Source organism: Engraulis encrasicolus, chromosome 4, assembly GCF_034702125.1.
Source record: "Engraulis encrasicolus isolate BLACKSEA-1 chromosome 4, IST_EnEncr_1.0, whole genome shotgun sequence".
Classification (NCBI taxonomy): domain Eukaryota; kingdom Metazoa; phylum Chordata; class Actinopteri; order Clupeiformes; family Engraulidae; genus Engraulis; species Engraulis encrasicolus.
This window is the reverse complement of record NC_085860.1, coordinates 44,380,218-44,393,077: the sequence shown is the minus strand read 5'-3', so window position 1 is coordinate 44,393,077 and position 12,860 is coordinate 44,380,218. Positions and strand designations below refer to the sequence as shown.

The 12,860-nt window shown below is 43.4% G+C and overlaps 1 protein-coding gene across 1 annotated transcript in view; it reads left to right on the top strand.

The window, feature by feature from the left end:
* Positions 1-10,122, top strand: part of chd2 (chromodomain helicase DNA binding protein 2) — a 60,626-nt gene extending 50,504 nt beyond the window's left edge. The window contains exons 39-45 of the mRNA XM_063197489.1: positions 704-820; positions 1,611-1,789; positions 2,454-2,553; positions 3,752-3,950; positions 6,204-6,353; positions 6,417-6,537; positions 7,275-10,122. Coding sequence (XP_063053559.1) covers positions 704-820; positions 1,611-1,789; positions 2,454-2,553; positions 3,752-3,950; positions 6,204-6,353; positions 6,417-6,537; positions 7,275-7,725 — 1,317 coding nt within the window. The 3' untranslated portion in view covers positions 7,726-10,122. The remainder of the gene's footprint in view (positions 1-703; positions 821-1,610; positions 1,790-2,453; positions 2,554-3,751; positions 3,951-6,203; positions 6,354-6,416; positions 6,538-7,274) is intronic.
* The last annotated feature ends 2,738 nt before the right edge of the window (positions 10,123-12,860 follow it).

Here is a 12,860-nt window from a genome sequence, read left to right as displayed (position 1 = left end):
ACCACTGCTAATCTGTACTCCACACTGCTCCAGTTATTATAAAGCTGGCGGGAGTGTGTTAAATCATATTTGCATTGATTTGATTCTCATCTGAACTAAAAGGTCATTCTTCGCTAAGGCCATTGTTTCGGCTACTGCATCAAACGATAGAAATGTCAGAAACGCATATATATGGTGCAAAGTGGAAACGCCACTGCTGTCTTAGGGTAGCCTCTTAATGCACGCCGTACCTCCTGTGGCACGCTGTAATAGACATTGAAAGTGAACTACTACACTACTACACTACTATGACAGTGCACGGGGCATTTAGTATTAGCATTACGACTTGGTTATTGCCATCCTGGTAACAGCTAATTTATAATGCCGTGTCTTAAGGGGATAAAGCCCAAGTTGTATGTCGTGTAGTGTGTTTTGCTAAAGTATGAAATGTGCATTCTACATCCTTTATCTTGTGACAAAGCCCTATGGTCCAAATATGTCCTGTTTTAGAGATATTGCTATGTCATATTTGCAGTAACTATAATATCCAACCTAACACCAAAATTGTGAATACATTTTTCTCTGTCTCAATGTTGACGTAGTTACTTAAATTTTCCTTTGTAGGGCAGTATTGTGCTAACGCCTGGGGTGTGTATTGTGTGTGTGTGTGTACGTGTGTGTACGCGTGCATGTGTGTGCGTGTGCGTGGGTGTGTGTTGTATAGGCGAAGCCAGCAGCCAAGGGGAAGAAGACCCAGGGTCCAGTGCACATCACAGCGGGTAAAGAACCCGTACCCATTGGAGAAGAGGACGATGAGCTGGAACCAGAAACCTTCAGCGTGGTGAGTTATCACTCACGCACACACACACGCACACACACACACAAACACTTTTGCACACATGCAATCATGCCTGCATCATTAGCGAGCTAAAGCACAGAATTCTCCAGGGTGAATTTTAGTGTGAGAAGCTGTTGTCTAATGTAGAGTAACATACACTTCGTACAATTTCTGTTTGTCTCAGGAGAGAGACTCATTTAACAGGAAAGAGCACATCTGTGAGAAAAGCACAAAGGTGTTGTCTGATAATTGAACTGTTGCTGTGTTTGCATGTGTACTATTTGTATACATTATAGAAAGAACAAAGAAGATTTCATTGTTGACCATTTAGTGTGATGAAGCGGTCTGCACACTGTGTATTAACTCCAAAAATACTTTATTTCATTTTAACGATCCGTTTCGATCCAACAGAGGAAGATCCCTCTGTTGGATCGAAACGTTGCCATATGTTAAAATGCAATAAAGTATTTTTGGAGTTAATACACAGTGTGCAGACCGCTTCATCACACTACCTACTACCTTTTGCCTGGCACCTGGACAACTACTTGTGGATGTGCGCACCCTACTTCCAAACACTATTGTTGACCATTTACACATTTTCACTATTTACACATTTTCGATGTGCAATTTCTTCCCTGTGCTGGTGTGTTAAGATCCAAATATAAATACTAAACCTGTGTGTGTGTGCGTGTGCGTGTGTGTGTGTGTGTGTGTGTGTGTGTGTGTGTGTGTGTGTGTGTGTGTGTGTGTGTGTGTGTGTGTGTGTGTGCGTGTGCGTGTGTGTGTGTCGTAGTGTAAGGAGAAAATGCGTCCGGTGAAGAAAGCTCTGAAGCAGCTGGATAAGCCAGACGAGGACATGAGTGTTCAGGATCAGCTGCAGCACACGCGCACCTGCCTGCTGAAGATCGGAGACCGCATCACAGAGTGCCTGGAAACATACAGCGACCCCGAACACGTCAAGACCTGGCGCAGGTAACAATACCTGAACACAGCATTAACACTTAGCTGGGGCAGGTAGCAATACCTGAACACAACATTAACACTGTCAATGACCTGGGGTAGGTAACAATCCCTGAACACAGCAGTAACACTGACCTGGCACAGGTAACGCCACCTGGAGGTAGGGCTGCTCGATTATGAGAGAAATTGATATCACAATTATTTCAGTCAATATTGATATCCTGATTTTTTTAGACGATATTTCTTTTAAAGATATAATTGTGCTAAAGATTTCTTCCCTTCAGCAGTGCGAGTGGAGGTTCATAAAGAAACAGACAGTGGTGTTGTGTTGAGTGTTTGGTAGCAAGTCTGCTCTGTCCTCGCAATGGTTCAAGTGGAGGGGAATGCATTGCGCTTAGCGTAACCTACCTTTTGGCAGTATAGACAAATTACAAAAATATTGTATCACCTCAATATTATGAAATTTGACATTGTTTGACAGCAGTATTGGTATCACGATATAAATTTGATATATTGCACAGCCCCACCTGGAAATACCTGTAAACATGCTACCTCCATATAACCATGTGGCATTTGTTCAATTGATACATGTTGCAATTTTTACAATGCAAACATTTTAATCACGTATATTACACGTTTTAAATCTGTCCTTTTTTTTCTTTTGTTGCTTCTCCAGGAACCTGTGGATTTTTGTGTCCAAGTTCACAGAGTTTGGTGCTCGGAAGCTGCACAAGTTGTACAAGATGGCGCAGAAGAAACGTTCCCAGGAGGAGGAGGTGAGTGACTTGTCCACACAGGAACTCTACACCTGATGTTGTAATAGTTGTTGTTGCTATTTAGTATTTACACGGGGGGCAGAGTCACACTACACCGCATTCCACATTATTATGCAAATGACATTTTTCGCTGTTTCCCCAAATAATCAATATAAATGACAGTCGTCATAATTTTCAAGTCATCAGCCATTAGACTACAATTTAAAAGTTTTTGAATGAACCTTCCAATGATAACGGTATTTTTTTAAATAATAAAAAAATGTAAATGCTCTGTTCCACATTATTACGCAAAATAGTTTTGTAGTGTTGTAATCCAAATTTCTTTCTTTTTTTCCCATTTACCTCAAAACAGTTGGAATTTGGTACCTTCTAAATTACATTTCAATGTTCAATACTTGGTGATAAGCTCTTTGTCTTAGTAACTGGAATGCTGCGATTAACATTGAAGTCAATGGTAGGGCATTGCATGGGAGTTATGGAAGCCCAGATATCCTTGATGCTTTGCTCTCAGCTGTTTTTGTCTGTTTGGTCTGGTGACCCACACTTCACTCTTCAATATACCCGTAGATTTCCATGCCACGTTTAGGTGCTTTTGAGGTGATGACATTCTAACGCACCAGACATAAAACCCCATTGAAAATGAATGGGATGCTATGTCTGGTGAGTTAGAATTGGGCATTTTAAGTTTTTTGTTATTTAAAAAAATAGTTATCATTGGAAGGTTCATTCAAAAACTTTTGAATTGTACTCTAATGGCCGATTACTTGAAAATTATGACGACTGTCATTTCTATTGATTATTTAGGAAAACGGCAAAAAATGTCATTTGCGTAATAATGTGAAATGCGGTGTATAGTGTCTCAGACTATGCTACAGTCAGACACTGAATAGTTTGCCGAGCTCTTGGACGTAATTAATTAATTATGTAACTGCAGCACTGTAGTTACTGTGTAGGTGGACTGCCTTTAAAAGATTGTCACTTTAAAATGGTTATGCTGTTGATTAATAAAAGAAAAAAAGAAAATAAAAAAATAACCCTTCCTTGCATCTGCACTTGTTGTTCTGTAAATATCCTGTGCACTTTGTACCTGCTAATGATGTTGGCTATGATTATGTCCTCGATTGTTGGTCACTTTGCTTATAAATCGTCTGCCAAATGCAATGTAATAACCACTTCTTTATTTTTTGACCTACGTCAGAAGGGGCATCGTAAAAAGGATGACTCTGATAAGAAGAAGCCGTTCAGGCCGGATGCCTCCAGCTCCAGCAGGGACTCCCCGGGCAAGCAGGCATCCCAGAAGGGGCACCAGGGACCGGGCCACCACTCCCAGCGATCTGGGCATGGCGACCACCGTGACTCCTATGGCCAGGGCAACAAGAGGCACTTCCCTGGAGACGGTGAGATGCCAAAGCAATGGAAAGAGGAGGCTGATCATGGGGAATTGACTTACTGAACTTGCTGCCCATTTTGCCCACTGGCAAGTAGGGCAACGGGTCTCTACTCCAGTCTGTTCTTCCTCTAGGGAATTGAAATGAGATTTAAATATGTAACGAGCAATGCTTACACAGACTTGGTAGATTTTACAGTATGTACTAAACAAAGTTCAGTACTTTACTACGTATTGGTCCTGTATAGGACTGGGTACCGAAATTCAATTCTTTGATGGAACCGAATTAAAAGCTAAGGTTCTACTTGACATCGAAACGTGCCTTGTCTGTCGGTTCCACGTTTCGGTTCCTGAAGTCTGACTGTCAGAGCCATCAAATGTGTGTTTAAGCACGCGGCCATTTCAGCCAACCACAAGTGTCACAAACTGACCACGCTCCTCCTCTTCCCGTTTCGCACCTCATTTAAACGATTGATAAGACAGCTGATTTTCAACCAGCTGATTGTACTACTTGAGAAACAAAAACATGCTGTCGAAAGCGTGGCTATATTTCAGGAAAGTAGATAAGGAAGGAGCGCGCTGCAATATCTGCGATAAACTAATATCATGCAACAGTGGCAATACATCCAACCTGTTCAAACACTGCTCTTGCATTCGATTAACTTGCGTGCAGAGAGTTGCAGCATCTTTACAACGGCAACACACCGTCAACCTCAACTATGCCTGCTGCAATACTGTCAACCTCAACCATGACCTCGACTCTTCAGGAAGATGTCTCTGACTCCTTGGAAACATGTTTTTCCATGAAAAGAGCTAACTTAGAAATAACTGGTCTTGTGTTGGAGACGTAGGCCTACAAATGTAGCCTATTTAGACCGTCGGTTTAATTCGAGGGAACAAAGAACACAGCGACAAAAAAGATTTCCTCTCTATCCGGCTGGAGAATAACGCCATTGTTTACTTGAAGTAGCGGCCGCTTAAGATTAAATAACTGTGGATTGAAAGAACATAAAAACGTTCCGTAAAAAAATGCAAAGAGCTAAGAATCTCAGCTTTCAAACAAGCCCTAACACATGTCTGTAGGTCTAGGTTAAGGAGATCGCTGGCTGTTAGGAAAAAAATGACGAGATAAAAAAAAAATGGTTGGAAAGCGCTATTTTTTCACTCGCAACAGCGGCCGCTTACAGTTCAATAACTTTTGATTGAAAGAACATAAAAACGTGCCGTAAAAAACTGTACAAAGCTAAGAATCTCAGCTTTCGAACAAGTCCTAACACATGTCTATAGGTCTACATTAAGGAGATCGCTGGCTGTTCGGGAAAAAATGACGAGATAAAAAAAAAAGGTTGGAAAGCGCTTTTTTTTCACTTGAAACAGCGGCCGCTTACAGTTCAATAACTTTTGATTGAAAGAACATAAAAACGTGCCGTAAAAACCTGTAAAAAGCTAAGATTCGCAGCTTTCGAACAAGCCCTAACACATGTCTGTAGGACAGGTTGTTTTTACCACTAGAAAGTGGCAATCTTGGGTCTCTGTTTTGGTAAGCTGTCGACAGACTGGGTAGCGTAGGCTACATTAAAAAAATCATGTCAGGCACGCTTTACATAGGATTGGTAGACCTACCAGAAGTGAAGTTGCACCATACAGCAGAACAATTTTAATCAGACATGAGTACATTTATCAGTATCAAAACCGTTTATTATACAGCCATGCCGAGAGGACAACTTGCAGCATGCAATTAATCATGAATGCTGTATAGAATTAAATGCCTTTAACCCGCCATTGCTTAAGTCACGATGAGCGCCGCCTTGTGGCAGGCAGGGAAACTCATGATTTACAGACCCGTTACGCCATCTACTGGCCACTTTGGGTAACTGCAGGTTTAATTCAGGGTTTCTAGGAACCGAAAATGGAACCGTTCTGGTACCGGAACCGAAACGAAGGAACCGGAAATGGAACCGGAACCGAAAATTGTCAATCAATACCCAGGCCTAGTCCTGTATGCTGTTCTGGGGGTCGTTTCTCGAAAGCGTAGTTGTTAGCAACTTCGGTACTTCCCAATGGGAAATTTCATTGCAAACAACAAAGTAGCTAATGTACTTAGCAACTATGGTTTTGAGAAATGCACCCCTGATATGCTACAACTACAACTATCAGTGCAATTCTGAGATTTTGACACCTGGGAATCTGTGAGTAACTACTAGGTGACGTCTCTTTAGCCTGGTGAGTTGCCTGATGTCATTGTCTCTCTGTTCCGGAACAGACCGGGGAGACTGGAAGAGGGAGCGGGGATATGGTTACCAAGGCAACAGCAACCAGTCGTGGCAGGGGGATCGCCACCACGGTGGTTACGATCGCTACAAGGAGCATCACTACGGTGACCGGCGTCCCCATGGCGACTCATACCGCAGCGGTGGGGGAGGGAGTGGTGGCGGTGGTGGTAGTAGTGGCGGCGGCGGCGGCGGCGGTGGTGGAGGGGGCTACCGCAGCAGTGGCTCCCCCCGGAAGAGGTCTTACGAAGGATACGGCAACGACCGAGACCACCGTGGACGAGACGGCCGAGACAACAGGGACAATCGGGACAACTATTATGACAGGTGAGCATGGCAGACACTGAGACAACTACGGCAACAAGTGAGCACAGCACAGGGATGACCATTATGGCAGGTGAGCAATGGAGGGCAGAGCAAGTTTTAGCGAGCTACTTTAATAATTTCATGGCAAGACGGGTAAGCTAACGAGGCCAAGTGATGACTGCTACAACAGAACAATGAAGTGCAACTTAAAGGGACACTGTGTGAGATTTTTAGTTGTTTATTTCCAGAATTCATGCTACCCATTCACTAATGTTACCTTTTTCATGAATATTTACCACCACCATGAAATTCTAAGTATTCATTATGACTGGAAAAATTGCACTTTTCATACATGAAAAGGGGGATCTTCTCCATGGTCCGCCATTTTGAATTTCCTAATATAGCCATTTTAAGCTGCAAAAATTACTAATTGGACCATACTAGTTAATATTTGTTTATTACTTAGTAAACTTTCATGTAAAGATCAAATTTGGCAATAGGGTGCCTAGTTTCAATGAGCAGCATAGTTGCAGTACCTTTTTTGACCATTTCCTGCACAGTGTCCATTTAATGGAAGAGCCTTGGGATGTGTTAAAAGCTCCTCTACTAGGGCTATATGATGTTCTGGTGTTAATGCAGTTAGGTTGCATCAGGTGCCCATTCAAAATGCGTTAGTCTCCATAATGAGAATGTCTCTGGCTAGGTACCGCATTCATTCCAAACAGCAGCAGCATGTTCATATGAGTTGTCTTCCTCAGACACGCGGACCCCAAGAGGAGACGCGGAGATGACTTCCGCTCCTCTGGAGGAGGCTCTTATGGAGGCGGTAGTGGAGGAGGAGGAGGAGGAGGAGGGGGAGGCGGCGGCAGCGGAGGAGGTGGAGGTGGAGGTGGCCACGGCTCGGACTTCAGGTGGTCGGAGCACCGCGGACCCCCAGGAAACCACGGCCCTAACCAGGGCCCCGAGGGCCACCACCGGCCCTCCCACGGGGACAAGCCTCCTCCCCTGCTGGACCCCCGCTCCCCCCAGGCCCAGAAGTCACCGCAAGACTCCCGCTCGCCCACCGAACGTGCCCCACCTCCTGCTGCCGCCGAGCGCCCCCCTCCTCCCACCACCACCACCCCCACCACCCCCACCCCCACTCCCACCCCCACCACAGCAGCAGAAGAGCCCAAACCCCCTGGTGACTCCACCTGGAACAGCAGGTAGAAGGAACGGGCTGAGGAGCGCCGGATGGAATCCCTCAGGCCCTGAGGGCAGCCAGGTGTGCTGGCCTGGACAGGTGAACTCGGGAGGGGAGTGGCTGGACAGGTGAGGGATCTCAGGAGGATGTTGAATGGATGAGGAAGCAGGGTAGTGGTGGTGGTGGTGGGTCGATGAGTCCTGACCTGTGGTTCCTCACACTGCTTCCACAACATCTCCAGCTTTGAACCAGTGCAGTCAGTGACTGCTTCTCTCCTCTATTCAAAAGTAACATACGCCGGAGGGTGGGAGGTGACCATAATGACAAGGCATAGCCCCACCCCTGGTACAGATAAACCCCCACCCACGTCTCCCTCTTTGGGGTGGAGGGAGAGTCAGAACACCTGACCTCCTCCCCATGCCAGGAACTCCCCTTGAACCTGAGGACAGAGATGACAAGACTCATACTCGTACTGTTTGGTGTTGTGTTTCTATGGATTCAGTGAGCTGAAGACCGAGAGATGTTTAAGTCCTATGGACTGTTTCAAGGAACAATCCTAACGCCTTTTTTTGACAATTACAGTTTGAATGACTCGTGTTTTTGAAGTGCCTGATGCAGTTGGCCCTTTTTGTGAACGTAACCAGAGAAAAAGGGATCAACAAGAACCCCTTCCCACACCCCCACCCCATCCCCAAAGAGTAAATCGTTTATTTTTTGATGATTTGTCACTTTTTGGTTGTTTGGTAGTTCCTGTCATTGTATTTTTCTCCTTCTAAAATAAGGACGTGTTATTCTTAAAGCAAGAGTAGACTGTATCACACAACCAACCAGACTGTGACAACAGCACCTTCATGCCATGTAAGCTTTATGTTGACTAGCTCTGGTGAAACAGATAATGAATGATCATCCCCGATGACTCTCCTCTTCAGCTGCCACGTTCAGTGAAACCACACTGAAATGACTTCCCATTTTAGATCCAGTAATGTCACTTTATAATGCTTATGATGATGATGGTGATGATGATGAATAACCACTTCTGTATTTTTTGACCTACATCACTGAATTGACCAGTGTGCTAAATAGTAATAATCGTTATAATAATAATTAATAATGTACCAGTGAAATGGTTACAGCCTTGAATGCCCCCCATCACTGAATTGATCTGTTAGAAATGTACCATTGTAAACGGCACCAGTCTACAAGCACACCACTTTTCATACTTTTACCCATCTCCATGCTAGTAATGGGCTTTATGTACCAGTATTCTTATGGTCAGTCTGCCCCTGTACCGGGGGACTGAGAGAACACTATGACGAATATGTATGTATGTATGTATGTATGTATGTATGTATGTATGTTGATCATTGCCGTGTTTGGTGAGGATGTACATATTGAGCCATTTCAAAGCCACTCTATAAAGGGTGTCTGAGTGGGCTCATCAAGAATATGCCATCTTTTTTCTGTCTGCGTCTGATATTGCACTACAAGTTCAGTACTCTACAATGCCCCCAGTTTTGTTATTTTGCTTATTTTTTTATTTTCTCCTCTCAAGTATTGAGTGAAATGGTGTCTCGCACTGAGCCCATCTAACGGGTGTGTGCTTCAGTGTCTATCTTGGAGATCCAGGAAGGCAAACAGTAACATAGCAAAAGGAAGTTATCCAAGGATGTGTTGAGACAGGTATGCTGCCAAGAGCTTGGCAGGCTGGGCTGGACTTTCCAATGCCGAGGGCTGTGTTCTTTTTGGCTCTCAGCTGGTCCCGACGTGGCCCAGATCCGCTTTGCACCCCGTCTGTTTAAGTTGGCCGACAAGATCGGCAGCCAAACTGACCAGGCCCAACCTACTTGAAGCTAAGAATCAGGCGGGAATAAATGTAGTCTGTTTGTTTTTGTTTGTTTCGTCTTAGTTTTCCACCATTCTCTCCATGTGTGCCTTAATCCGTACGTACATTTCTCATGATTGAATGGATATGGTGTTTGGGTGTTGAATGGTTTGAACATGGCCTATTGTCAGTATTAGGTGTTTGTTGCCTTGTTGTTTGCTACCACAGACACGAGAGGACCAGCGTCTGCTTGAAGAAGGGTGGGAACAAACCTGTGGGTTGCCTGGGCAACTGCAGTCTCGGGTGGGGTGGGGGTGGTCTGCAACAGTGTAGGTGTGCCTGTACGCTCTGGGTGTCTTGTTGTCATACTCATGTTGCAAGAGACCGTAGGGAGTCTTCCATCAACCCAAGCCCAGCCCCACCCCCTCGAGCAGACCCGCCTCGCCCACCTCACAGCCCCCATGGCTGAGTTCCGCTCAACAAGACATGCCAACCAGAATAATTTATAGACAATGGGAAAATACAAATGCCACTGTTCACAGACTATACTGTATATATGTGTATAGACCTGTATGTATTAAACTTTCCTACGTCATGAAAACGTGATTTACTGTGGACTCTTTTTGGCTGTTATTTTAAGAAATGTCATTTTATGTTGAGACAGCCACTTGGAGCAAACAGAGTTTCTGTAACAATGAACATGATGTACATTAAGTTGGGCCTACTCACTCCCAGACTGTGTGACTCGCTTATGGTGCCCTAACACAAGGGTTCAAACTTTACCATGGCAAGGCCCCCCACATATCGATATATTGCAGCCAAGGCCCACCTTACATGAGTCACCGTCATGCCACTATTTTTCTTTGCATCCCTTTTCACAATCATAGTCTAGGTCAGTAAGTTAGATTGTTATTTTTACATATACATGGGTTCTCACTTTTTGTTTTCCTCTGGCTGCACAACCCTGGCTGCACACAACTCAACCTCTGATTGTTGCAGACCGCTGTTGGTCAACAAATTAGCTCATGTGGTTGGCTGCCAATGTCTTGCCCCTCACAACATCGTTTTATAAACAACAAAAAAACCCATGTATGCTTTGGCCCATAAGGCAAGCCCACTTTTAGCATTTTCTACAAGAATGCAGTCTATTTTAAATAAAAATTGTGCTATAGTTTACTTGCCAACCTGCTGCGGCCCCTCTAGCACCCCTTCACAGCCCCTCAGGGGTCCCCGTCCCCCAATTTGAAAACCACTGCCCTAACATTTTCCCCTCCGTGTGCATATTGGCCACCAGGGGGCACCGTCGAGTCACATGGAGTTGGTGAACCAGTAAGATGGCAATGGCTGTACAGTACAAGGGGGCCATCTGAAACGTTCTCAATTTAACTTAACTACTCAATGCATGATGTTGGGAACCACTAGTGGTGTGGATCGGCACAGCCCTCACGATCCAATTCGATCACGATTCGGGAGGTAGCGATTCGATTTGATTCAATTCTATGCGATCCGAGGCGATCCGATTCAATTCTACAATGCATTGCAATGCATTACATTTCTACTGAAAGCAAAGCAAATGTTTAATCAGTCATTATGAGGCAATACAAGTAGTCAGATACTGAGCAACAATTTATTGTCTGTTTTCTGTATCAGTTTGTATCAGTCTTGCAATGTTTTGAAGTGCTTTTATTTAATTTAGCATTCATTTGCCCCTGAAATATCCAAGTAATTGAAACTTTAAAAAAAAATGCCGGATCGATTCTGGAGCTTGCCGGATCGATTCTGGATCGTCCATCCCCCGCATTGGATTGCATCGCTGAATCGATCATTGTTGACACCTCTAGGAACCACTGCTCTATGCAGAGAACACTTTGTATACTGTTGGGTAGCCTATGGTATTCTCTGGTCAAGATCAAGACCTTCCCAAAGAAACAAAAGTTTTGATGGGGCACCCACCTCTTTAAGGTGCAGTGTCTAATTTCGGTGGCTCATTTCCAAAATTGTGCGGCCCATTCACAAATGTGATCTTCTCCATGGATATGTACTACTGCTCTGACCAGAGAAGTTTTCGTGTCTGAATTGTACCTCAAATTGGTGGGTTTGTTTGGAGATCTACTTATTCATCTATGAAAAGTGAAAAATAAATAGTCATAATGAGTATATTATTGATGAAATATATTCTTTAAATATTAATGAAAAGGCTGAAAGTTGTGACTGGGCAGCGTCAACTTCATAGAATTTAATTCTGGAAATATAAAATTACAAAAAAAATACACACTGGAGCTTTAAGTAAATGTAATCCACCCCAATTCTGAAGGTATATTTCAATGTAGCCCTTGGAGTAAGCACTCACATTACGTACTAGGAAGAGATATACTGTAACTCACACAAGACAAAACATTCCAAAACAAATCGACAAGACCATTTATTTTTGTTCAATAAATAATTTACAGTATTTACAGATGGCGTGAGTCAACGCTGAAGTCCTACATACAAAGCCAAGCTCGATCTCTCCGGCAAACCTAGTTTGTAATACATTTTATTTTTTGTTTTATTTAGTTCTTGTTTTGTTTTTATTTCCTAGCTTAACAACTTTGATGAGGTCTATTCACAATCAAGTTCATGACATGTAAAAGCTAAACATGAACAAAAACATAAAGTGCTTCTTCCAAAACGCAAAAAAAAAAAACAAATTAAAAAACACCTTTCAGCTCCATATTTTTTTTTTCTTTCTGTTTTTGGATATGGTTCAGTTCTGATTTCCTTTTCATCTTGTTAAGTCGGTTAACTTTTGACGTGTTGTTACAGATACATAGAACCTTTTTCTCTATTTAAATAAAAAAGGTCACATTCACTGTACTCACATATATAAAATGTCAAGATTTACAAATTTTTAAGCACAACAAATAAACACTATTTCCCCAACTGAACAACTTTGCAAAGGCTATGTACAAACTCACATTACACAGAACCATAGATAAAAACTGACTTTACAAAGTACATCTATCAACGCAAAAAAAGAGGTCCACATTACAATCATTGTGTAGTTTTCGTTAGTTTGTCGTCTTAAAAGGCTAAAAGTGGAAGCCCGAACTGGTGCATGATAGCCTGGCAGTGTGGTAGTGTGGCCCGCCCTGGACTGCTCTGTCAATGTAAGCCTTTACTCTTAACACCTCTCTCACCTCCAAACAGAGATCCAGGATACAGGGGGAGAGTTGTATAAAGTAGTAGTAAAAGTACTCTTACAGATGTAATTACTACATTAGTAGTGTGTTTTTTTAGGAAAAGCTGGATTGTTCATGTGGTGTGGAAAAACCATTGACAGTAAATAGAATGGACGCC